The sequence below is a fragment of the Pelobates fuscus genome, chromosome 2 (genome assembly GCF_036172605.1).
Source record: "Pelobates fuscus isolate aPelFus1 chromosome 2, aPelFus1.pri, whole genome shotgun sequence".
NCBI lineage: Eukaryota > Metazoa > Chordata > Amphibia > Anura > Pelobatidae > Pelobates > Pelobates fuscus.
This window is the reverse complement of record NC_086318.1, coordinates 386,504,482-386,531,076: the sequence shown is the minus strand read 5'-3', so window position 1 is coordinate 386,531,076 and position 26,595 is coordinate 386,504,482. Positions and strand designations below refer to the sequence as shown.

General features: G+C 39.6%; 2 protein-coding genes across 7 annotated transcripts in view; one reads left to right on the top strand and one right to left on the bottom strand.

Annotated features, from left to right (window-relative positions):
* TAF1A (TATA-box binding protein associated factor, RNA polymerase I subunit A) overlaps nucleotides 1–15,805 on the bottom strand; it is a 29,726-nt gene extending 13,921 nt beyond the window's left edge. Inside the window, exons 1-4 of one of the 3 annotated variants that reach the window (XM_063443804.1) lie at nucleotides 15,716–15,805; nucleotides 4,366–4,473; nucleotides 2,653–2,819; nucleotides 1,814–1,927 (exon numbers count right to left, since the gene is read on the bottom strand). In XM_063443804.1, the coding sequence (XP_063299874.1) occupies nucleotides 1,814–1,927; nucleotides 2,653–2,819; nucleotides 4,366–4,465 (381 nt within the window). In that variant the 5' untranslated portion in view covers nucleotides 4,466–4,473; nucleotides 15,716–15,805. Of the gene's footprint in view, nucleotides 1–1,813; nucleotides 1,928–2,652; nucleotides 2,820–4,365; nucleotides 4,474–5,410; nucleotides 5,689–15,715 lie in introns of those variants that run through there. The other 2 variants (XM_063443803.1, XM_063443806.1) reach the window with 2 other exon arrangements.
* The window catches only part of MIA3 (MIA SH3 domain ER export factor 3), a 63,053-nt gene continuing 51,994 nt past the window's right edge, over nucleotides 15,537–26,595 (top strand). For 2 of the 4 annotated variants that reach the window (XM_063443800.1, XM_063443799.1), the window contains exons 1-2: nucleotides 15,537–15,812; nucleotides 17,585–17,718. In XM_063443800.1, the coding sequence (XP_063299870.1) occupies nucleotides 15,689–15,812; nucleotides 17,585–17,718 (258 nt within the window). In that variant the 5' untranslated portion in view covers nucleotides 15,537–15,688. Of the gene's footprint in view, nucleotides 15,824–17,584; nucleotides 17,719–26,595 lie in introns of all 4 variants that reach the window. The other 2 variants (XM_063443802.1, XM_063443801.1) reach the window with 2 other exon arrangements.

Genomic DNA, 26,595 nt, shown 5'->3' with positions numbered 1-26,595 from the left:
GCTGGGAGATTGTGCTTTAATAGCATGAACATTTTCAGGAACTGTTGCAGATATTAATTTAGTAAATAGATCACTTCATGTACTTGGCAAGAACAATTTGCAATTTGTGACAGTTTTAATATAGGTCATTTGTAACAGATAAGTAAACAAACAAACATAAAAAAACTGACTATTTTATTACTTTAACTTACCTAAGAATTCTCCAAATGTCACTGAAAACAAGCTATGGTGGGACAAAAAGATTCTCTGATGCTGAAGAATTACAAGTTCAATTATGTCCGTGGCTAGGCAACATACAATATGCTCAAATTAGCACACTTTCCAAGAGGAAAAATGGCTGAATATACTATGCAGGTAATGCTATATACACTTTCCTACATCAGTGATTCTTGTAGTAAGGAAAACATATGCGCCTGTACCCACCATGCAGGAGAAACCATGCACAATTATCTCCATAGCTTTAAATTGGAGAGCATTAGATAATTGGAGCATTTCAGCCAATTAATGGTTTATGTAAAGAACTGCAGCATTATGGTAATTTCCTGAAAACATTTTGCATTTATATATTACACACATTTTATATTAAATTTAAAAAGCATACTCAAAGATTTGTAACTTCAATAAACAATGAAGTGATGCTAAAGAAAATAGTTCCTTGTGCACTATTCCAAATCCATAGGCACATTGGAGGTTTATTTATTTTTAGAATCACTCCAGTGGCCATTTAAGTGTAAGCTCATCTGCCATGTCAAGGAAAAACCTCTTAGGTTTCGGTTTCAGTTTCAGGTAAAAAAAAAATAAAAAAATAAAGATCTAATGAGACAGAGAGGGATATTTTTCTAAACCTCTGGATAGTTATTAACCCTTAACATGGAACACATTGGGTGGCCAGCAGCACTGCAACATAGCTGTGTGATACAAAAGCAAATACAAACATACAAAATGAAGTCCTGCGCTCAAACTCCCACTACTCTTGGGCGGCTACATTGACTACAGTACACATCAACCGCAATCCATACGATAAAAAACAAAAGAAAAGGAGTTACTGTCGCACTATCCCAAATTCCTAGGCACACTTGAATAACTTGAGTTTTTTTAGTATCACTTCAATGGCCTGTTTTCTTTTCTTTTATTGTATGTATTGGGGCTGAGGTATATCACAGTCATTGCAGCTGCCCAGGAGCAGTGGGAGTTTGAGCGCAGGACTTCACTTTGTATATTTGTATTTGCTTTTGTAATTCAAGTGATGCTGTTTAGTCAGTCAATACATATATTGAAGTCGATGTTTCAATCTCTGAAAGAGACTTTAATCAAGATTTTTAAAAAAGGTCTCTCTCAGAGCCCGAAACACCGACTTAGATTTATATATTAGCTGAATAAACAGCATCACTTTACTGAAGTTACAAACCCGGAGTACTCCTCTTGCAATATATACATTTGGATGGAGGTAATAGCATTGGCATATATATATATATATATATATATATATATATATATATATACACACACACATACACACACACACACACACACATATACACAAATACACAGTCACGGAAAAAAAAAAAAAGGTACACCCTCTTTTAATTCTATGGTTTTACGTATCAGGACATGTAACCATAGAAACATACACACACCACAAAAATAATACAGCTAGTAATGGCAATAAGGTGATTAAAGGTTGCTTATTTCTCAATTTATTTCAAAAATTGGAAGCCGCAAAAATGAAGACCCATATAGTTCCTGATACATTTTTTTTCCCCCGGAAATTTTGTTTTTATAGACAAGGCTATAAACAAATGGATTTCCTTACCTGAAGAAAATTCTTCACTCCAATGTTTTTCATTCTTTCATGGAACAAGTTTAATTCATCCACGGTGCTTTTAGGATGATTTAATAGAATCTCAGTCCCTAACCTCCAAATGATCTGTCAATACAAGATACACATTTATTTCCCCCGATGCAAAGCATATAGCAAAACACCAGAGCAGATATTTTGAGTCTGCAATTACGAGAAAATCACCAAACAGTTTTTGTTTATCAAAGTTACTCAACATGGAGATAGTTGTGATGCAGATTCACTCGCAAGTTTGTCCTGGTTTCATCATTTGAATACCAAGAGTCAAAACCTATTGTACATTAACTCAGAGATATCCCTGAACCATTTTTTGAAGGTACCACTGATAGTGTGCAATTTCAAGATATAAAATAAAAATAAGAATTCTGGACATTCCCGATGAATCTATCATACCTTTAAGTTTTTTACGTCTACGTTGTATTATTTTCTTGTCTTTGATTGTGTCTCATTTCCAGAGTTACTATTGTGTATGGACTATAAAATTACTTGAACTCCATTGCATGTTGCAAAATATCAGAATGTCAACAGGTGTACCTGTGACATTGCATATCTAAAAGAAATGTCTGCAAACAAGATGCATAAGGCAAATAGAGGTTTCCTGTACATCCCACTGTAAGCTCTCCTGGCTTTTGTATATTTGGGAATGAAGGAACAAGATATTTTTGCATATATCTGATAGAGGCTTATTATCAAAACCCCATGGGTGATCTGGCAATTATCAAAAAACACATATTGAGATCGACAAAAACAATGGAGAAAGATTAGCCATTGACTTTTACTCACAAAAATCCTACCTCTGGAGCCTGCCTCTGACGTGATGTCGTACGATCTTCAAGAGTCTGCACATAGCTTGTCATAAATCCGGCAGCTCTCTCCCACTGGTTTTTGCATATAGCTTTATGAAGGAAGCTTAAACACAAGTCAGCACTCTGGTGAACCCCATTAACATTTGATTTAGATGCTGCAGGTAGAAATTTATTAATTTAGACCTGTGCCAGAAATGGCAGAATACACTTACAAACTAATAGATTATTATCTTTATTGGAATCAACTTATCTTTTCTAAACGTCCATGCACATGTATATGTATGAATAGGAAACAAGAACTTGAGATTTCTCTCCCCTAGAACTCTTTCAGGTAGGCAAGCAGGCTGTTTGTTGCAGCATTCAAGTTACTCCCCTGCATAATGACCAAGTTGGCTCATGCCTGGCGTCAGACGTATATTTCTACAGAGCTTTAAACTGGTGGTACTTCGCTCTGTTTAATTCCACCCTTGATGGCCACACACATCAGCTGTGCAGCCAGTAAAAGGTATAGACTAAGACGTATTGACCTTAACATTGCCTCACCCACACACACCATAGTATTGTGGATCCGACGAATGCCCATGCATTCACTACACCCCCATATGAGAGTTCCATTCCACAATTCCTAGTATGCGGGTCTACGATAGGGGTTGTGCTATGTCAGACATTATTTGAAAATAGCAGTATACGTATTACTTTATAGATTAAGTCTTTACTGCCATGTTGCAGTCAACCCAGCCCAGGAACGCAACATAAAGGGTTACTCCCAGCACGATCGCCACTTCATTGATTTAAAATGGTCATGGTGCCTGTTGATATAAAACACTGCACATACAAAGTTTAACCCCTCCACTGCTAAGGGAGTACCACTGATATAGATCTTTGTTATATTCAGAGGAAGCCCAATTTGTTATTACAAGTGCACTTGTAGGAGCGCGAATTAGACATCAGACACCTGTTGGTATTCAAAATAAGCCTCTGGGTTTTTATACATTAAAAGTAAGTGCTTACGTGCAAATACTAATAGGACAGTAGTAGGAAGGGAGTGAAAGGGTAAAAGGAGTACAGATAAGACATAGGGATGAACGTCATATACATATAACAAATAGGTTCCGAGAAAGAGAAAGAACAGAATGATTTGAGAAGAGACATCTCACGTGGGGGCTATCTGCTCCCGGAACGAGACATATATGGTCTTAAGTGTCCTTTTAAGCATCAAGCATTTCCTGAGTCCAAGTTAGCCAATTTTACTATAGGATATCATTATATGACACCTATAAGCTTGAGCCTTGGAATCAAGATAAATTCTATCACAATCACCACCTTTGGCCATGTCATTGGGGCGCCATAAGCCAGCCTGGAACTAGAGCTGGCTTAAGTGAATTCTGTGCAAATTTGGCATCTGATGCTAGCATGCACAGCATGCCATCACCAGACAGCCAATGGAAGCAGAGCACACACCCTCCCACATCAAAGGGGAGTGATCAGCCATGGGGAAAGGATCTGGCTGCAGGGAGAAAAAACAAACAAACAAAAAAAACTTTTCAATCATAGACCTGCTAGAAATTTGGCTAACACCATGTATAGAAGAAATGTTCTAGTCCTTACAGTGACAAAAATATATATATGTCACTCATAGCAGGTACAAATTAATCTTGAAAATTGGATCTGAATAATATTACTAACAAAAAAATACTCAACCTGAATAATCTGCATGCTTGTTTGGAAGTACAATTCTACCAAGACTACCAAAATTAGACTCATCTATTTCTTCACTTGATGGGTCACTGATGTCTTCCATTTTGGAATCTGAAATATAAAACAAAGCAATTTTGCAGTTTCTACACATTATTAATATATAATGAGTCAATTTGTTAAACGGTCACTTAGCAACTATGATATTGTCACTCAGTGTGGGGTAGTGGGTGAGATCAGTAACTTTGTCTTTGTGCGTCTCCTGTACTGAGATACTGACACTTCACTATGAAATACTGCAGTACTAATTGCACAGGGGCTACTAATTTATTAGGCCTTATCCTGGTGCCATAAGAAAGGGAAGCAGATTGGTACTTTCGGTTATTATGGGTAACCCATTAACAGATTTTTATGGAAGCATCAATAAAGCGGAGGTGGGGGGGGGGAAGTCTCTGGGTGTGGGAGAGAGTACCGATTCTTATACACTTTCCCACCAAATGGTTTAATAAAAACTATGGTATAGAATCCATAGACTTTTAACCGCAACTGTGCTGTAGTAGTTACTGTGCATAGTCTGCTCTTTAATTACATCACTAACTGCCCCAACCAGCTGTCCAGGAAAGGAACTTGATGTAAACTTCCAGGATGTATATACTGAAATTATTGAGTCAAAGGGCTATAGAGCATAAATCATGCTTTTAGTTCAGGAAATGTGGACAAAAAAATTAAAATAATCCCGACAACAGCAAACTAAAAACAAAAACAACACTTCTTATGTACAGATTAAACACAAATACATAATTACTGACAGCTTCATTAACTCAAAATTCCAATTAGTCATATATATATATATACACACATAACTAAACAAGTAACTGTGACAGCCACATGATGACAAACATGGACTGTTACAGTAACTCAATAATAAAAATATTTTTTTTTATTTTATTTTTTTTAAGTAAAATTCATGCTCTACTGTGAAAGCATAGCCATGTGGCACAAGCTTATGATTATAATTATTATAAATATATAAAGTTTAACGAACAGTTACCTAAACAGCCGAAACAGGTAGCCCAGAAAACAGAGACTACATGCTGCTTCCTGTATCACTGCGCATGAGTCATGTAGGTCGCCATTTTACGATTGGCATGAAAACAGGAAGTTTACCCAATCTCCCCGCAAACCCGAGACTACGAGATTCCAAACATTCCTCCTAGAACACCGTATAAGACAAGCAATGATGTCCGCAACATTCCTTTGTAAATCATTGGCTCGTTTGTATCATGTGACAGACTGCCGCGATACGTCACGGGAGTTGTAGTTCTGTAGCTGTAATATGCCAAGGGGTTAAACTGCGGTCAAACTACAACCCACAATCCCGTGCGAGCAAGTCATTCGCTTGGTACTTTTTTTAATTTACTTTTATTTTGCGGTTAAGTTGTGAAGCAAGATTATTTCCCAAATAAAAAATAGCACATTTTATGTACAAAATAGCCAAAATGAAAAAAATAATCTCACCTATTTTCCAGTTTAAATGGAATTAAAATTATTCACATGGCGCCAACATTCCGCAGTGCTGTACATTAAGTACATGAAACATTATATTCTAGCGAAACATGATTGACATTCTAGAACAGTAGAAGAGGGCCTGCCCAAATGAGCTTACAAACAGGGTAACTCACAGGGTTATTTACTAAAGTGAGAATTGCCTTAAAGGAATTCTCCAGTTCCAGGAAAACAAACCCGTTTTCCTGGCACTGTAGAATCCTGGAGTGCTCCCCTTCCCTTCTGCCCCCCATCCCACATTGCTGAAGGGGTTAAAACCCCTTCAGACACTTACCTGAATCCAGCGCCGCTGGGTCAGGCTCTGCTCACGCTCATCCCCCGCCGACGTGCGCCGGCGGGGGTGACCTAATTTGCATGTGCAGCAATGGCCACGCTCATATTAGACTTTTTTAGGAAAGCATTATTCAATGCTTCCCCATGGGGAAAATCTGACGTTGGAGGTCCTCATGCATAGCTTGAGGACGCCCAGCGTCGTTTAGATAACCAAAAGTCATCAAAGCACCCGGAATGTCCCTCTAGTGGCGGTCTGGTAAACAGCCACTAGAGGAGGAGTTAACCCTAGCAGGTAATTATTGCACTTTATAAAAACTATAAAAAAAATAAAAATATTTACACTTGCAGGGTGATGGGAGTTGGCACCCAGACCACTTCAATGAGCTGAAGTGGTCTGGGTGCCTACAGTGTCCTTTTAAAGTACATCTCACATAATTCTAAAAATATCAAAACTGAAAAGAAGAATTGACTTTTGGCCCTAAAGTTTGAAATTGACTTTGATATCCTGGGACATATCACTTTAGTGAGTGATTCTATAAAGCAGCTATTGTTTGTGATTCTTAGTGAATTGCACATTTCAGGTAAAAATAGCAAAGCTGGAATCAGTAGTGTTGGAGACTGTGACTCTACCTCCAGCAGCATTGTTGGGGTGTCATTAGCCATTCTGTATGACTAATGTTAATTCTGTCAGGCTTTTAAAGGGCCGCTGCACCCGACCTGGTACAGTACAGGGATTTACCTTCCCTCCCATGCTGCTTCCTTAAGCGCCAAGAGGACATTAGTTCCTCCCAGTGATTCAGTGCAGGGGAGGAAAAGAGGGCCTGCTATGCCTCAAATCCTGAATAAAGTTCTAGCTAGGGGAGATATCTATAGCTCCCCAACCGAACTGCCTAGCACTAGCAGGCCACAAGGCACAGCCGGCCCCTTAACAAAGTAAAGGCTGTCACCCCCTGATGGTAGCCCTATTTATAATAATTATTTTGTAACTTAAATCATAATTTATTATATTTGAATACGCAAATAATCATATTAAAAGGGTAACTCTAGCCAAAAACAGTGTTTTATTTAAAAATAAACTTACTTGCAAAGTTTTTACAAAGTGCTTTGTCTCTGTATGTGTCATGTTTCTTAATGAAGCACTGTACAATGCACATAAAGACTCCAAGCACCATCACCTTAAAGCCACTGAAGTGGTCATAGTGCTTGGAGTAACCCTTAGAGGTAGATCTAAATTTTCCTGTAAATCCAATTTAAAATCTGTAACTAAAGAACCGGATTGTACCTTGCTCAAATAAACACACTCCAGGATGGGCATTTTCATGTTGCAGAACCAGTTTAATGTGTGCACAATGCTCCTGTGTTAGTCAAGTCGTCACCAAGGTAAATTATAAGGTAATATAGCCAAAAATGTAATTAATAATGTTATGGGAAATTACAACGCAATTCAACATAATGTCTTTCAAAATGGTTTTCCATTGCATACTGTTGTTGACTCTGTCATTGTATCACCATCAGTACACAAGTTTAATTAAATTTTATGTTTATTCACACCCATAGTACCATGCTGTTAACTGCCACAGAGCACTGAATTAAATAAACTAAACACAAATTATTAGCGAGACTGACAGTATGGTAGTTATCATTGAGGGCACTAATATGATATGTTTTTGCAAGGGTAGTTAACTAATGGAGGAGCTTAACTTGCAGGTTACGCAAGATTCCAAAAAAGGGGTATATGAAGGGGATGCTCGAAGCACCATAACTTAGCCCACTACTGCTTATTTGAGGGGTTATGATGCCAGCAAGCTACAAGTTCCTACGGTTTTCTTTGATATATATCCCTCAGTGTTTTGACTGCTGTCTTCATTTTCTATTTTTTATAAGAATAATTTTACTAGAAAATAAATATACATTTGTTTAGTTTTTTTTTCCCAGGTATGATTTAGGATAGACAGATATTACAATATGGCCACAAGGTTACATATTTAAACTTTTAGTTAAAGGAACACTCCAAGTACCATAACCATTACAGCCCACTGTATTGGTTATGGTGCCAGGAATGTCTTGGGACCCTCCAGAGTGATTTTGTTTAACCATTTTAGAATGGTTTGACCAGTTAACTGGTCCTGCTGGGTTACCATGGCTGAGGCAATGCTTTTGGATTGCCCATGCAGAAGAATCTGGTTAGCTCCACTAAGCGGGCTGCTTTCATTGGCTGAAAGAGGCAGCTTAGCACTCTTAAATGAGCATGTCTTATATTGGACCTGCAAAGTTTTGTGAAGACATCCGTCAGGAGAAGCTAGATGTAGCGCAGGTGTATAACAGTATATACCACTAGAAGCTGGTTAACCCTGCAATGAAAACATTGTTTTCAACTGAAGGGTTGAATCTGGGGTTCATAGCCTATAAAGCCCCTTTAACAGCTGTTACATGCATACATACACAGAAAGACAGATCTTTGAAAAAATTTAAATATGTGAAATTTTTTATGTTTCCTTTGTAGGTTTTTCCATTGTTGAAAATCTCTGTGCGAGAACGTTGCTTGACCTAGTTTTCGTAACAGGGATTAAAGGGTAAAATGATGGAAGTTGACCTAAGGTGATATGGATGTAGGGAGCCAGCAGCAGGAGCTTACCAGAGCAACGGTTATGAATCAGGTAAGCAAGGTGAAAGGTACTTCGAAATCTGAGTAGTAATCAGTTAAGATATTTCACAGTGATAGGTACTATAATCACACTGCAGCATTAACATTTGCAGTATTTTTTTTAAAAATTATTTATTTATTTTGTCGTGCTGTGAGCAGAAGATAGGGTTAACATACACATTGATGTACATTACAGTGTTATACAGTAGTCATTGAACAATTTGTGTGTTACAACTTAGCACTTTAAAAAAAAAATGTATTTAAACTTAACATGCGTGGGTGCCTAGGCGGTATCAGGATTCAGTAGTGAGTTAATGTACGTTTGTTGGATAGTAAATGCCGCTATCTAGGTTCTGTAGTGGTAGTGGTGGTATGATCCATAGTGGGTGTTTTATGTCAGGTATACAGGTGTATACTTTTAGACCTATGGGGAGCGATTTAGATGTAGTTTCGATTAGAGATGCGTGAGAGTAGACTGTGTGAAAGCTCTTCCTCCTCGTGGAGGTTTAGTACATCCATGTGCTGTGTAGGCTACTCTGGAGGGGTAGTGAGGGGGGGAGGGGTTTGCGCACTGTGTTGCAGTACGCCTCGCTTTGTTACACTAGTGCACCTGGTTCGTATCAATGTAGCAACAATAGAGCCAATAAGCCAATATGGTAGTCGGCAGTAGTGAAGTAGAGAAGTAAAGAGAAAGTACAAATAAACTGTAGAACTGATAACTTTCTATAGCCTTTGATCAAGATGGGATAGGAGACTTCTCCTCCCAAACCCGTCAAGTGGCCAGAGGGTCTTCTCATCTGGTCCTTGGTGTGAACGGCTCAATTGTCGCCGGATCCCAGATCAGGTAAGTGTTCTGGCCAGGTGTGGTTGTCGTCATATTCGAGAGACCTAGAGTTGATGGTAGTGCAGGGGCTTCAGTTCCTGAGGTGATTTTGTGGCACCTTTATAAGTGACGATGAGGGTTTGTGGAGTACCCCATCGTTATGTCACCCCTGCTGTACGTAGCCGGTCGGTGAAGTGGCTGAGTGTCTTCCTCTACTGTAGTGTAGCTTTAGTTAGGTCTTGATAAAAAGTCAGTTGGGTCTCTTCAAAATTGAGTGGGGTCTTGCCCTTTAATCGCAGCCATAACATGACACTTGTCTTGGGGTAGAGTGCATCGGATGATGACATCTCCAGCAGGGTGCGTTGGAGGGTTGGTCGGCGTGGGTAGTCAGTATATCCCCGCAAAGGTACGTTTCCTTGCCACCGTGGGGGGTAGTATAGATTGCATTAGCCGTCTCACATAGGGAGGTAGTTCCTCTTTGGCAACAGAGGCCGGTATGCCTCGGATTTTGATGTGGTTACGTCGGTTCTTGTCTTCTTGTGCTGACAGTTGTGTTGATAGGACTTGTTGGATTTGCTGTAGTTGGAGGATAGACTCTTTTAGTGTGGAAATTTCACTTTGGATCACCTTTTCATTCCCCTCTGTATTCAGCACTTTCTCAGTGATTTGTTGCATGCTCGTTTTAAGGGCAGGAAAGTCTGCAACAAGGAGACTTTGTATTTCCTGCGACATGTTTTGTAGGTGCTGCAGGTCCTGTTTGGTTGCAGGGTCTGTGCTTCCCTGCAGTGTTGTAGTCTGTGGCTGTGAGGTAACTTGTGCTGTTTGCTCCTAAGGATTAGCCGGGAGCGTTTTAAAGTGTCTGGGCCCTCCGTGGCTGCCATCTTGCAGGGTGTTTGCCGATGGAGCATCAAATCTTTATGTTATCACGGAATTTAAACAGAAATTATTTCTGAACAAAGCAACAATTTTAGGTGACATCTGGATAAGAGCCTACCAATATTAAGTGTAAATACATGATTTTGACGTAGCTACATACCAAGATATGTATAAGTTAGTTGGGTTAGAGTGCACCAGTCACTTCCATTAGATCTTTGGAGCATGCAGATGCAGAAGGAAATCCACCTGGATTTCTTACTGACAGTCAGTGAAGTGTTACTCCCCCTAATTATAAAAGTACAGATATCTATTGAAATCTGCACTTTTATATATGGTCAGAAGCTGAAGTGCTTTATCTATATAAGGTTTACATTAGCTATATAAGGTATACATTTACTAAAACATTAATAAAAGGAATGGAACATTTTAGCTATGAAGAAGGGTTAACAAATTTAAACCTATTTAGTTTAGAAAAACGTCGCCTCAGAGGGAATATGAGAACATTATACAAATATATCAGGGGCCAATACAAACCCTTGTCTGGGAATCTATTCAAAAACAGGACTATACATAGGACACAAGATCATGTGCTTAGACTGACAGAAAGAAGATTTAGTATAAGGCAGCGTTTCCCAATTGGTGTTCCACGGAAGAACACAAATGGGGTTCCGCCAAAATGTCTAAAAACAAAATGGCCGCGGGCGGGAGGGAGCAGTGATCTTCCTGCTCTGCTCCCTTGCGCGCACAGCAGTGATGCCGGAGCCGGAATAGGACGTCACTCAGGCATCACTAAAAGGCGCACGAGAGTGCTGAGCAGGAAGATCATTGCTCCCTTGCCGCCGCACGCCAGCCGCTCAGCAGCCCCACTGGACCCCAGGGACCGCACGCTCAGCCCAGCAGCCCTACTGGACCACCGGGACATAAAGACTCCATGCCAGCACTCCCAAAGGTAGGGGGGCTGGGTGGAGTAAAAATTTTAAAAAATAATAAATTGTATGTTTGTCTGTTAGGGAGTTTGTATGTGTTTGTGTGTCTGTCACAGAGTATATGTGTGTTTGTCAGTGAGCGTGTATGTGTGCTTGTCAGTGAGTGCGTATGTGTTTGTCAGTGAGAATGTATGTGTGCTTGCCAGTGAGAATGTATGTGTGTCAGTGAGTGTATGTGTGTCTGTCAAGGAGTATGTGTGTCTGAGTGTGTCTGTGTGTGTATCTGAGTGTGTGTGTGTATATGTCAGTATATGTGTGTGCGCCAGTGTATATCAGTGTGTGTATCTGTCAATGTGTTTATCTGAGTGTGTGTATCTGTGGGTACAAGTGTGTGTATATGTCCCTGTGTGTATCTGAGTGTGTGTGTATTTGTGAGTCAAGATGTGTGTATGTTATTATTATTATTATTATTATTGCCATTTATATAGCGCCAACAGATTCCGTAGCGCTTTACAATATTATGAGAGGGGACTTAACTATAAATAGGACAATTACAAATAAACTTACAGGAACAATAGGTTGAAGAGGACCCTGCTCAATCGAGCTTACATTCTATAGGAGGTATGTGTATGTGTCACTGTGTGCATCTGAGTTTGTGTATCTGTGTGTCAAGGTGTGTGTATATGTGTCAGTGTGTGTATCTGTGTGCCACTATATGTGTGTGTGTATCTGTGTGTCAGATTCATACACACTGGGGTTCCATAATGTTGATACACTATGTCAAAGGGTTCCATGGGAAAAATTAATTGGGAACCCCTAAGGCAAATAACAACAAGGATGTGTAATTCTCTGCCTGAAGAAGTGGTTTTATCAGAGTCTGTACAGATGTTTAAACAACAACTAGATGCATACTTGCAAAAACATAATATTTCACGATATATTTTTTCAATAGCTTCTTGATCCAAGGATAAATCTGACTGCCATTCTGGGGTCAAGAAGGATATTTTTCCTAGTTTGTTGCAAAATTGGAAGTGCTTCAAACTGTTTTTTTTGTCTTCCTTTGGATTAACAGCAAAAAACAAATGTGAGGAAGGCTGAACTTGATGGACACGTCTCTTTTCAGCCCATGTAACTATAAAAAAATCCTGTTAAGTGTTTTATTCCAGACATTAAAAATTATTTTCTAGTGTATAGAAGTGTGCATTTTTATTATCAGAGATATATCTTCTATTATACCTTCACAAACTGTGTCATATATGTGGTTTATGCACCCTTGTTTAGTGTAGTGTAGTTTTATGGTGTGCTATGGAATTGTTGACATTACTTCTTCACCTGGTATGGTCAATAGAGTCAAAGTCCTTTGATGAACCTTGGAAAACTCCAGTGAGTTCTTCTTGCTTCATGCCACTAAATATTCTTTCGAACAATCAATAGGGCAGTTATTATACTGATTTCTGAATGCATATTTTATTTTATCCCAGATAAAGCTAAAAAAAAGTTCTTATCTTACTGCATTGCATGAAACAACAGAATAACTATGTAGTTTTCCATTGTCATATTTTCTGTCTTTTTTTTTTTTTTTTTTTAAAAGGCAGAGGCAACTAAATATTGGAATGGTAAAGGTTTTATGCATCCATAAACAAAACACTATTGTATACAGCACAGCCCCTTTCAAACGAATTTAAAAAACAAATGGAAAAACACACAATTCCAGAAATAGGTTTTAGTTACTAAGATTAGCAAAGCTATTTTCAGTGTAGTCGAGTTTGGGAACTTTTCCAGATCAGCCAGATTTTAGCCTAAATTTAGCCGTTTTGAAATCAGTTCACTACAATTCAGAGTTTAGTGAATAATTTAGACCAGGGTTCGAGTAGAAGATAGTCCCCTCTAATAATACGCATCCTTAGTAAGAAAAACATTTCATCATTTGTATTGTCTCTTGCTCATTTTGTGGATATAAAAGATTAAGAGGTTATGGATATTTTATTTACATAATTAAGAATGAAACAGAAGACAATTGTGTAGACTTTTAATGTTATAAATATTTTAAGAACACAACATCATTCTATTTTTCATTTACCTCAAGATACCTGTAAACACACAAAGTTGTCACACATCGGCTATTAGCAAATGTAGAAAATGTGTTTTCTACACAATACACACAAATAAACATTTATAGTACTAAGAAAAACATGGTAGCTGACTGTGTATATACTGAATGTGATAATTAAGTCATATTCAGATTTATTTTACCTTTTACATGGAGCTTGTCTTACAAATACCTGTAAGCATGGTATAAATGGTATGTAAGCAATTTTCTTGGTTTTACACTGCCAGCTCCCATACACAAGGCAATGTTGACTGGGTGCCTGCAGAGAATTCCTGACTCAATAAATGCCATCTCCCCAACACACATTCCAGTTTCCCTATCATTATTTTATTATTATTTATATAGCGCCATCAAATTCCATAGCGCTGTTCCCCAACACATAATGCCAGCTTCCCAACACACACACACACCAGTTACTCCTCATAATATACCTAAACAACACAGAATGCCAGCTCCATCACACACATTCCAGCTCCCCTGTGCCCCACACAAAATGCCAGCTCCCCCCCACATTCCAGTTCCCCTGAACCCCACACAGAATGCCAGCTCCCCTCTCACATTCCATTTCACCTGTGCCCCACACAAGATGCCAAAGCCCCCCTGCCTACACACACATTCAAAGTCCCCTGTGCCCCCCATATTCCAGTTCCCCTGAACCCCACACAATATGCCAGTTCCCCCACACATGCCAGCTGCTCCCTGGTAATATACATGCCCCACAAAGAATGCCAGCTCCCCTCTAACATTCCAGTTCACCTGTGCCCCACACAAAATGCCAGAGCCCCTCCCCCCATTTAAGGTCCCCTGTGCCCTCCCCCATATTCCAGTTCCCCTGTACCCCACACAATATGCCAGTTTCCCCACACACATGCCAGCTACTCCCTGGTAATATGCACGGGCCCCACAAGGAATGCCAGATATCCCACTCAAATACCCACTTGTCCCTGGCAGAGTACTTTTCCCCCCCAAACTCCCACATGCCAGCAGTCCCCTAGTAAAATTCCATATTGCCAAATAGACAAAACCAGCTCATCCACAAACATGCCACTTCCCTCGATAGGAAAAATACCCGTGCCCCATAGAGAATGTCATCTCCCCACACAAACACACAATGCAGTATCACACTACTAACCCTATTCTGTGTCTTACACAGCCCCCTATGCTGTCTGCTATCCCAGTACCCCCATTCGGTAACAGACCCCCTATAGCCCCCTATGCTGTCTGCTATCCCAGTAACCCCATTCGGTAACAGACCCCCTATAGCCCCCTATGCTGTCTGCTATCCCAGTAACCCCATTCGGTAACAGACCCCCTATAGCCCCCTATGCTGTCTGCTATCCCAGTAACCCCATTCGGTAACAGACCCCCTATAACCCGCTATGCTGTCTGCTATCCCAGTAACCCCATTCGGTAACAGACCCCTTATAGCCCCCTATGCTGTCTGCTATCCCGGTACCCCCATTCGGTAACAGACCCCTTATAGCCCCCTATGCTGTCTGCTATCCCGGTACCCCCATTCGGTAACAGACCCCTTATAGCCTCCTATGCTGTCTGCTATCCCAGTAACCCCATTCGGTAACAGACCCCCTATAGCCCCCTATGCTGTCTGCTATCCCGGTACCCCCATTCGGTAACAGACCCCTTATAGCCTCCTATGCTGTCTGCTATCCCGGTACCCCCATTCGGTAACAGACCCCCTATAGCCCCCTATGCTGTCTGCTATCCCGGTACCCCCATTCGGTAACAGACCCCCTATAGCCCCCCTTTACAGGCTCTCTCTCCGACACCCCCATTCGGTAACCCAGTTAACAGACCCCCATATAGACCCTGTACAGACTCCCTCCCCAATACCCCACTCGGTTACCCCGGTAACAGCCCCCCTCCTCACAAGCTGTCCTCTGTCACATCCTCCCCCCTCTCCTGTCAGTGGCTGAGCAAGCAGCACCATCACTCCATCTTGTGCCTCCCTTCCTCCTCCTGGGCCTCTCCTGCCCTCTCCTAGCAGTCTCCTCCTCCATATCCTTGCCTTGCTGTCTCCTGCTGACGTGTCTGCTTCTCTCTGCTCATGCTCTCTCTCCCCTCCATCCTCAGGACTCTGCCACCCTGCTGACATGGCTGCAGCCAGACCCCACATCTACCTGCTGCTCCTGTTGGCAGCACACATGGCCCCTGGCAGCCTGACCCTGGACAGGAGGTTCTCGGAATTGAAGCGGTGTGCTGACCCGGAGTGTAGCAGTGAGTTCTGAGTGAGGAGGGATCTGGGGGTCTGAGGGGGGGAGGGAGTATACTCAGCCCCCCACCCCCAGCCCAACTCTGTTTACTTATTACTTTTCCTTTCCTTTTATTGCAGTGTTGCCCTTGCACCCCTATCAGTGATCCTGTGCATGCACTTACTCTAGTGATTGGTGTTTACACTCTGCTCTGTGCACTGATTTCACGTTATACAATGTATCCTGCACTTTATAGAGCTGTGCATACAGTGTTTAGTTCTCTATAATCCATTAGGATGTGGATATAAACACCAGTCTGCACAGGATGTGTTGTAATGCCTTCTGGAGTGTGTGTGTATGGATTTCATTAATGAGAGTATTTGCATTCACAGGGAACACTCCTAGAGGAGGTCAGATGGGATACTTTCTTTCTTTGTGTAGTTGGAGAGCAGTGATGAGGGTGGGGGTTGCTAAATATGGTGAATAGGGTACCTCAGGCACTGTTTATTTACATCCACTCTCCTTCCTCTTACTATATGAAGTTGTCCTTGCTTGCCCTAAGGGATAGGACACGCTCCAGCTTTCTATTAATACCTTTTGCTCAATGACTGGCTAAGGGTGATAGGGGTCTTAATGCAACCACAACTAGAAAGGTAGAAGTTGATCATTAATGCTCCATGTTTATACCCAGAATTGTTTGTTTGTTTCAAGCTGGAGAATTTTTCACTCCTTCCTGTTTTTGCCTATTGTTACAATACACTGTTTGGATAATAAACCGCTATATATCTGGATTTTTCATGGCTGTACTTCTCAACCCTAGGGTTAGGACCTTAAAATGGGTCCCCATTGGTTTGATTAGGTACGGTCAAAGTAGATTTACTGTATTAGTGACATTGTTTTCCCTAGTGTAGTTTAATAGCAGAAACTGTTATTTATATTTATAACCATGGCTTTAACAGGACTATGAATTTATAATTACTAATTACTAATTCTTGCAAATGTATACGTAAAAGTTTCTCTTCTATATATAATTTTGCATTTTGGTAAAGACTGAACTTGGAGGTTCAGAGAGACCTTCCATACAGCCTTCCTGCCTCCTAGCAATGTGGTACAATCCTTTAACTCAGGGTTCTCCAAATCTATCCCTCCAGAGACATTGCTCAACTACAACGCCCATGATTCTTTGAATTAAATAGATAGCCAGAGAATCATGGTAGTGGTGGTTCAGCAACATCTGGTGGGCCTGTGTTTGGAGACCCTGCTTCAAACTCATAGGATTTACAGTTGTGTAATTTAAGGACAGGGGCAGCTGCACTCACATTTAATATGAAATATTGGTATTAGGGGCACGTGAGGAATTATAGGTTGATACCAGGTGTATGTAGCTACAAAATAATCTGTTATTAGTTGTTTTTGTTTACACAAAAAGTTAGAAAACAGAGACTATGGCTGACTGACTATGCTTGATGCAAGTTGAATTTGAATTGGGGTCATAGAGATGAACTATTTCTGCTTGCACATTTTTTTTTTAATGTATGCATGCACCTCTATTTGGAGAGTTTAGGTTTGACATGGCCAAAAAGTAGATGCTCAACTGTTGTTAAAATAAGACAGCTGGTGCAATTCATTTTAGCCATCACTGGTTTAAATGACTTACATTTTAATGAGAAACTATTGTCAAATCATCTCTGTTAAGTAAGATAGAAAATCAATTTATTCTGGCATTTTGGTTTATGTATTCTTTTGTAAACCATGTTTAAGCTGTTAATTTGTATGCATTTCTGTGTTGTTCGACAGTGCTGATGGTCCGAGGTAAAGCCCTAAAAGATTTCACAGGTCCAGACTGCCGATTTGTGAATTTTAAAAAGGACGAGTCAGTATATGTCTACTACAAATTAAATGGAAGATCAACAGATCTTTGGGCAGGATCGGTAAGTTTGACATAATGAACAGATTGAAATCATGATATTCATTTACATTATATTTTAGAATGTATTCCCATTTTGTTGGCATTGTAGTGTTGCCTTGGAAACATGGACATACATAGATTGCTGCTGTAAAGGATCGATTTGTCTTGTGGAAATAATAGTACAAAGATAGCGTGAGGTTGTCCACTGAATGAGGTTTATCATTCATTCAAAAGATGTTATTTTTAAATATGTAGAACATCCTACCAAAAAGTTGCTCAACAACATTTTGAATCCTAAAATAATATTTACATTATTTGTTAGTAATGATTCCAAGTGGCTTATTAAATCAGAACTGTCCTTATATTTAATGTATTTTGTAATGCAATAAAACATTATAGGTTGTTTAAAACTAAAACTAAAAGCTTCAACATTTTCTCCTGCCTTTGAACTACCTGCTTTGGCGCATAACCTGGCAAATTATTAATTTGTTTCAAAAGTTTCCGATGCATAGAGAAACTTTTTTTTTTTTTTTTTTTTTTTTTTTTTTTATGCCTTACATTTAAATAGTCCCTATTTGAAACAAATCTATTCTGTTTCCTAATACACATCATATTAAATCCTTGCTGTCTATTCTGCCTTTTCTCATTGATCTCTTTATCATTCCCATATTTCTCACTGATGTTTCAAATATGTACAATGTATAAAAGCCGTGTGTGGCAGGAATAAAACCAGTTGTATACGTTCCTCTGGCACTGTGAGCAGCAGGTAAAGGGGAGTGACTGTCCTGCTCTGCACGCAGCCAGCCTCTCTGTGCATTGTAGTGCCACCGCGCAGCTGGCAGATATAACTCCATACGATGGAGCACGCGATCGGCTGCGAACCACAGGAGGGCAACAAAGCGGCCCCATGGCAGGCGGCCTACCTAGCTTCCTGCTTCTTGTACATTCTTCAAAAGTGTTTATTGACCAAGTCAACTGTTTTAGTTCCTATTTAGGTTGTACCTAGTTGTTTTATGTTACTTTTTACTTTTTTTTTGAGGATTTAGTCATGAAACATACAGAGAAGCAAAGTTATGATAATATTAGTCTTCCTCTGCTGGATTTCCATATCAGAATCCTTAAACATTTTACATGTAAATTAACCATGAACAACAGAAAACAATTTGGCTCGTTTTAGCTCCGAAGTGATAATGTGGAATACAGGTGTATGAAATACTCCCCCAGCCATCTCCTCTCAGCCACTCAGATATGTATTATTGCCTAATATTATAAGATCTGGAACGTGAATTGGTGTTGGGCATTGGGGATAAAATTAACTATAACTATTTATTGGGGGGGAAGCCCTCTCGAGATACATTCTGAGTAACAGCTAGCATGTTCAATCATTCATTTAATCCAATCCCTCAGCCCTCAATTTTTAGAGAATTAATACAAGTTATTAATTTCTGGGGCAAAAAGATACAGTGTTGTATTCCTTTTGGGAAGATGTTTCTAGGTAATCCATTCAGATGTCAAAATGTACTCTGGGTTTTCAGTTGTGTTAGATCAAGGTTTCAGCATATATCCACTGCTGTCGGTTGCCTTTCCTCACCACCGCTTTGGCAATCTAGGTAAATTTAAGGTGTGTGGCTCTTGAAATAGATAATATGGAAAATTTGTTCAGCTCTAGGTTAAGTGAATTACGGTAAGTTATTTAGCAAATCATTTTTGTATGTGGTTATAATTTGCCCAGAATTGGTGCACCATATCACAGGCCGAGAAATGGTGGTCTCCATATCTCCATCTCCCCTGTGCAATAGCTAGAATTGTTATTGTTAGAGTTGTATTTGATATTGTGTGTATTAATATGCTGGATGAGAGAAGCATAGGTGCATAATTGGTAAGTTGCCATTGCAAATAGTTTGTTACCATCCGTGCATCACGTATTTCTATCATGTGCATGGATTGTGTCCATTTTTTGGTATTGTATATAAAATACTAATAGAATATCACACTATGGTCTCTTTGAGTGTATCAGTATCTTAAAGATATGTTCTATTTGGGTCAATGAGCTTTGGCTTTTGATTAGGATGTAAGTAACTCCCCTTGTTTCCACAAGGTGAAGGTATTTGTAGCTTCACCTTGTTAGAAGAAAGCATTGTAGAGGAAAAACATGTTTCCAAAATATTGCCATTCTAGGCTCATGCTTTGTCTAGATAATCTACGTATTATAAAGGAGCAAGTTGCCTTTCTCAAAAAGGTGCTCCATTCTCTTTACAAACCTCTGAAGGTATTATTAGAGGGAAAAAAATAATAATAAAGGATAAATCTTTTGAGCTGGCAGAACATAATGTGTACACTGAATTGAGACTGTATTCTTTGTTTGACAAAGAAATATTTCATTTGTTGCATACATGTCTTAAAGGGTGAATGTCACATACCTGGATTTTTAATATTATGCCCCATATATATTGCAAATATGCACAAATAAAATCAAATGTCGAAATCAATCATTCATTATACTTCTGGGCACATCTGTAGCTCCCTTTCCATCATTATTATATGTTCTGTCTTTGGCACCTGGCATTCAGCATAGATAGAACATAAAGAGAAGAAGAGAAATTCCAGTTTATTTTCTTCCGCATCTTTTGCAATGTGGGCCATTACTCTGGCTGAACTGACCAGGGCTGTGATGCCATTTGCTGAATCTATATTGTAAAATTAAAATAAACCAGAACATCAAATGAAAAAGGTTAGCAAATTTTTGAGTGATTTTCAAGATATTGTACAATGGTATACTTTCTGGAGAAGTGAATTTTATCTCCGATCCTATTGTAATTTTATTTTTATTTTTTAGTTTGATTCACATTGATTGAACATTTTAAAATTTCAGGCTGAGGAAAGTTTATTTACTAAGATACCGTTTCAGATAAAAAGCCACACTGCAGCCACATATTCACATTCACAGTTTCACGTACATTTTTCCATTTTAGAGCTAAAGGAGTGTCACAGGCTGTAATGGCTTAAAGAAAGATAGCTAAGTCAACATAGGCCTGAGATACATATGTAATTTATTTACCATTAAATACTGTCTGATTAACAAGTGGCAATTGATACAGGATTATTTGCTCTGAAACATGATTACATTCTACAATTAGGTGGATTACAACAGAGTTCCAAAGTGTTTGACATTGGTAACTATTCTTATCCTCCGATACCGTGTGGTATGCAAAGTCAGTGACCTGCAGTATGCTCTTGTGCAGCAGTGTGCACAAACACTGTTTGAGTACTTGAGCATGTTTGGCGAATCGGAAGAATGTCCTGAGCAGTCATGTGCTCATATTGCACTTTCCAGCAGATGTGTGTGTGTGTGTGTGTGTGTGTGTGTGTGTGTGTGTGTGTGTGTGTGCAAGTATGGTTTGGCGATGATCATTCAGATTTGTACTTTTCATCTTTGTTAATTCTTTTCTATCTTCTGAAATCTTTGCAACGTGTTTTATTAATTATGGAGAATTAACGATGGGAAGGATTTTTCATGTGTCTTTCTGGCATTGCCTGTATGGTTGGGTTTAAACTTTCTGCTAAGAGAAAATGACAGAAATCCTGTTTTTAAGGTTTATTAAAATAAAAATAAAAACAGTTTTGTTTGGTAACTTCTCCTAAAGAATGATTAACAACGATAAGACAAATGCCAGGTAACCACAGGGAAATCATCCAGTTATTGATTTTACCTAGAAGAGTTCAGGTATTATTTCTGTAGGTACACATAACAAGACTCATTCAGTTTTGCTGATGGTTTAGTTAAGGGATACCTGTCTTGCTTTTTTACTTAGTGGGAATGTATTCTTCAGGCATTTCGTCTTTATATAGTGCTAGTGAAATTGCTAGTAAATGTATAGATTGTGTGCAATGTGCTTCCTTCCCTGGCAGACAGACTATCAGCACAGACACATTCTATGGGTGGCTCAGGGACCTCTGCGTTTGGTCACAACTCTTTAACAGTTTAACCCAGAACCAAGGGAAAGTGCTTGCAGCCTGCAAACACCATCACAACTACATCAGGATGTCATAAAATACTTTTATGCCTCTACCCAGATCTACCTTTACAAGCTTGCACCGATCCTCATCTCACTCTGTTCTTCGCCCACTACACCTTATCTGTCATCTTCTCTCACTCACCACCACAATCTTCACCTGTGCTCCCTCTGTGTTCTCGTACCATGTTAAACCTATTCTTACCATTAGTCCCTACTAATGGAACTCTTCCATCTTTTCAACCACCTTACCTGTTACTTTTCTCAAGCTCCTGGAGCCCAAATGCTTTCCTTGAACACCTCAAATGTTAATCCCCTATTGCTCACTAATCACCATCTCCTTACCAATGCCATTGCTTCAGCCTTTCTGACACTATTATTTTCACAAGTTAATAATTTGCTTTTATACATACTTGGACGAGTGGCGGAACAAAAGTAGATGGCGCCCTAGTGTAAGAATTTTTTCGGGGGCCCCTTATTGCAAAGATGGATAAACAAAGATAGACCCCTATCTGTTGTACAACTTCCACAATGACTTGCCTGCTGGGGTTCTACCATTTGCACATCATTGCAGGGTTGTATTTAGTACTAAGTAGTGTTTGCATGTTTAAATGTAAGCATGTTTTTGTATGGAGTGTGTATGAATGTAGGGGTGTATTTTTGCATATTTTTTTTTGTTTTTTTTTAATGAGCTGCTGCTATTTGAAAGCAGTTTACTTGTGTGTAGTGTTTGCCTTGGACTACAAGGTTGTGTCTGTTTTCAGTGTTGATTTTTGAATGCAGGGGTGTATTTGTGTGTAGTGTTGGAGTTTGAATGCTGAATGTAAGCACATATACATGTACACTGCCGCATACACATACACACATCCAAAGACAGACGCACAGATACACACACTTACAGATACAAACACTGACATAGAAATATAGAAACATCGAATGTGACTGCAGATAAGAACCATTTGGCCCATCTAGTCAGCCCAATTTTTTATAAATACTTTCATTAGTCCCTGGCCTTACCTAAATCTAGGATAGCCTTATGCCTATCCCACGCATGCTTAAACTCCTTGACGGTGTTAACCTCGACCATCTTAGCTGGAAGGTTATTCCATGCATCCACTACCCTCTCAGTAAAGTAATACTTCCTGATATTATTTTTAAACCTTTGCCCCTCTAATTTAAGACTATGTCCTCTTGTTGTGGTGGTATTTCTTCTTTTAGATATAGTCTCCTCCTTTACTGTGTTGATTCCATTTATGTATTTAAATGTTTCAAGCATATCCCCCCGTCTCGTCTTTCTTCCGAGCTATACATGTTAAGATCCTTTTAACCTTTCCTTGTACGTTTAGTAGCTCTTTCTCTGAACTCTCTCTAAAGTATCAATATCCTTCTGGAGATATGGTCTCTAGTACTGCGTACAATACTCCAAGTGAGGTCTCACCAGTGTTCTGTACAATGGCATGAGCACTACTCTCTTTCAACTGCTAATACCTCTCCCTAAACCAAGCATACATACACACAGGTACAGACAAGGAGATACACAGACACACATTCAGATACACAATGACACATATGCAGATACATACAATGACACTCATACAAATACTGACACACACAGATACACAGGGGCTCACATTGACACACAGTTACACATGCAGACACACAGACACGCAGATACACACACACACACACACACACACACAGTCATAATGTCAAAAAATTTTTTTAGCCACCCTCCTGTTTCCTACTTTTTGGATGCAGTAAGGTGGCTTCCCTTGTATCCATTTGGCTGGCTGGGGCTGTTGGGAGTCAGAGGCTCTCCCACTCCGCTCTCCTCCTCTATGCCTCTCCTGCCCGGTGTCTGTTCTCTGGGAGGAAGTGACTGGCTTTCACTTCCTCTCATGCTAACATTACAGGGGCCCGGTCACACTGTTAAATGGCTGCCGCTCCAGACTGGGCCCCTGAAAACACTTTTGTCATCAGGTGGCCTTGGTGTATGATCCACCCGATGGGCACCCTAATCATGCGGGCCTCGGTAGTCCGCACACTGACTTGAACCTTCACAAGTTGCAATACACTCCAAGCTAGATTATACATGATTATGATCTTTAACATTCATTGTACTGGTTGAAGAATTTTGTATATTAAAGGGACACTATAGTCACCAGAACAACTACAGCTTATTGTATTTGTTCTGGTGAGTAGAATCATTTCCTTTAGGCTTTTCGCAGTAAACACTGTCTTTTCAGAGATAATGCAGTGTTTACATTACAGCCTAGTGATAACTTCACTGGCCACTCCTCAGATGGCTGCTAGAGGTTCTTCCGGGACAGTACTGCATACTGTGCAGTACTGCCATTCAGGGTCTCCACCCTCTGCATGCAGACACTGAACTTTCCTCATAGGGATGCATTGATTCAATTCATCTCTACGAGGAGATGCTGATTGGCCAGGACTGTGTTTGACTTGTGCTGGCTCTGCCTCCTTTACAGTCTCAGACAATCCTATGGGGACACATTGTGATTGGCTCAGACTACCACTTCTGATGATGTCAGCAGACAGCAGGCAGGTCAGAGGCAGCAGCTGCAGACTTGAATATAAGTAAGATATTACTATATTTAGGGAGGCAGGAGGGGGGCTAGATGGTGGTTTTAACACTATATGGTCAGGAATACATGTTTGTGTTCCTGATCCTATAGTGTTCCTTTAATTAAAGGTCTCATGTCATGACCAACATGTCTTTGGAGCAATAAAATGTTATCTGCTGTTGTCATAGCAGTAACCACTGTAAACATGGAGATCAGGAGCAACTGTGCAGGCAGCTATACTGCCTGCAACTAAGCTACTTCCCACAGCTGCTACCATGTATCCACAAACTAAGACTTTTGAGATGCTATTTGGAGGTTAAAAAGGTGTCCGTATAGCTGCTGTCCAGTGCAATTTCACCAGCAATGTATTATTAGTTACTTTCAAAATGTGTCTGCTGTCTAATATGCCCAGTTTGCCAAGAAGACATTGCTTCTTGGTCCGCAGACAGCCAACTTAATCTATGAACCTACATTAAGTTTGTTTTAATGACATCTAAAACAAATAGAATACATACCGTAGTTTGGCAACATCCAGATGAAGTCTGTTATTCTTTGTTAACTCTGTGTTGTTAATAAATTACCAGTTAGATCATGGTTTAAGTTGCAGTCCAAAGTGGCATTCAAGATTCAGTCTCATCGCTCGGCTTACTTTCATGTTTCAGTTACAAAGTTGACAGTTTTGTCAAAAGCGGAATCTATGTTGGGCTGAATGTGTGTCCTCAACTATTTCACATCAAAGCAGTCACTGCACACATTTAATTGAGCAATGTTATCTGCATGGAAGACTAATGCTAGAAGAAAGCAATTGAGTGGTTGACAGTTTTTCTAAACTGTTTCTATTCTGATTGGAATTACATGATCACTAAAGGATATGCGTTGCTTCCAGACACTGAATAGAGAGGGTAATTTATTTTATTATAGTTCCTCCCTAGGCAGTCAGAATGTTGGTAGATACACACCAACTATTCTCTCTCCTAGAAAAACAGCATGGCGAAGTAAAAAATCCATGTTTAAATAATTTTAAGGAATTCTGCAAAAAAAGTCTGCTAAGTCACATGTAGCGAGTTGTCCTCCAGGGCAGGGCTAAAACTTGTCGTGCTATGCTACTAACTAGGCCTTAAAGTGGCTCTGTAACTTTATTCTTTCAGCCTTTCTTGGTGTCCCCCTAGCCTCCCTAACTCACTCAATGCTCTGTGATGATCACCGGACCTACTGCTACTTACCATTTTTGTGTCCTAATGGTCCCGCCAGGTCTTCATATATGGCACCACCACCTCGGTAAATCCACTGGAAGTCTCTTCTCTCTCTAGGCTGTGCACGTAAACTCACGCGCATACCCAGTTAATCTGGATTGTGTGGGCATCACTGGTAGGAAGAGGTGATGCAATGTTGGAGTGAGGTGAGTAAGAAATGGCAAAAGTTGACAAAGGATGTGGACCTTGATTAAAGCTCCACCTTTTGTTAACTTTTGTCACCCTGCGGTGTCTACATAAGGAAAAGTAGTACCTTCTTCTCCTTATGTATAACTTCATTAAAAAAAAAAAAACACTTTAATTTAAGGGGGAAAAAAACAAACTAGGCTACACAGTGGGACACTGTGGAGCACTATAAATTAAAAAAATCAACAGAGCCACTTAAAGACTTACTTGTCGCTGCAAACTATAGCATATCCTCCAGGGGTGACTGTTTTTTAAGCCGTACTCTAGGGGACCATCTGAAAGCAACCTCTTCCTGCTGGTATTTGCAGAAACTCCTTTAGTGCCTGTCTAAGTATTTATGTTCTCTATTGAATTCAATTTCCATTGAATTGGACTGTTATTATCATTTTATAAATAATAACCAGAAGGTGCCATTTTTTAAAATCATTTTTTAATTTATTCTCCGATTTACCATTTTAACACCAAACACTTTATGTTTGGAAAAAATATTCAAATATTTTAAATATGAAATGCATAGCGGACACATAAGCATACACTAAAACAGCAATTCTGTGTATAGATTGTAGTTCAGACAAACATAATATTGAAATTAAGTAAAATAACACTTTTTATTTTTCATTTATTTGTTCATCCTTTATATAAATATTTGGGGTATGAAAAGCTTTGAACAGTATGCCGTATTTATCTTACATGAAGCAGGCATGATGAAATACATAAAAATTATGCTTACAGGTATTTGTAAATGATGGCATTACAGGTAGTACAACTTACCAAGTTGGCAACAGACTATAAAAATAATTCATGCATTTGAGCGTATTGCCCACATAACTGTAATTACTGATCAATCATATACTGGTAAAAT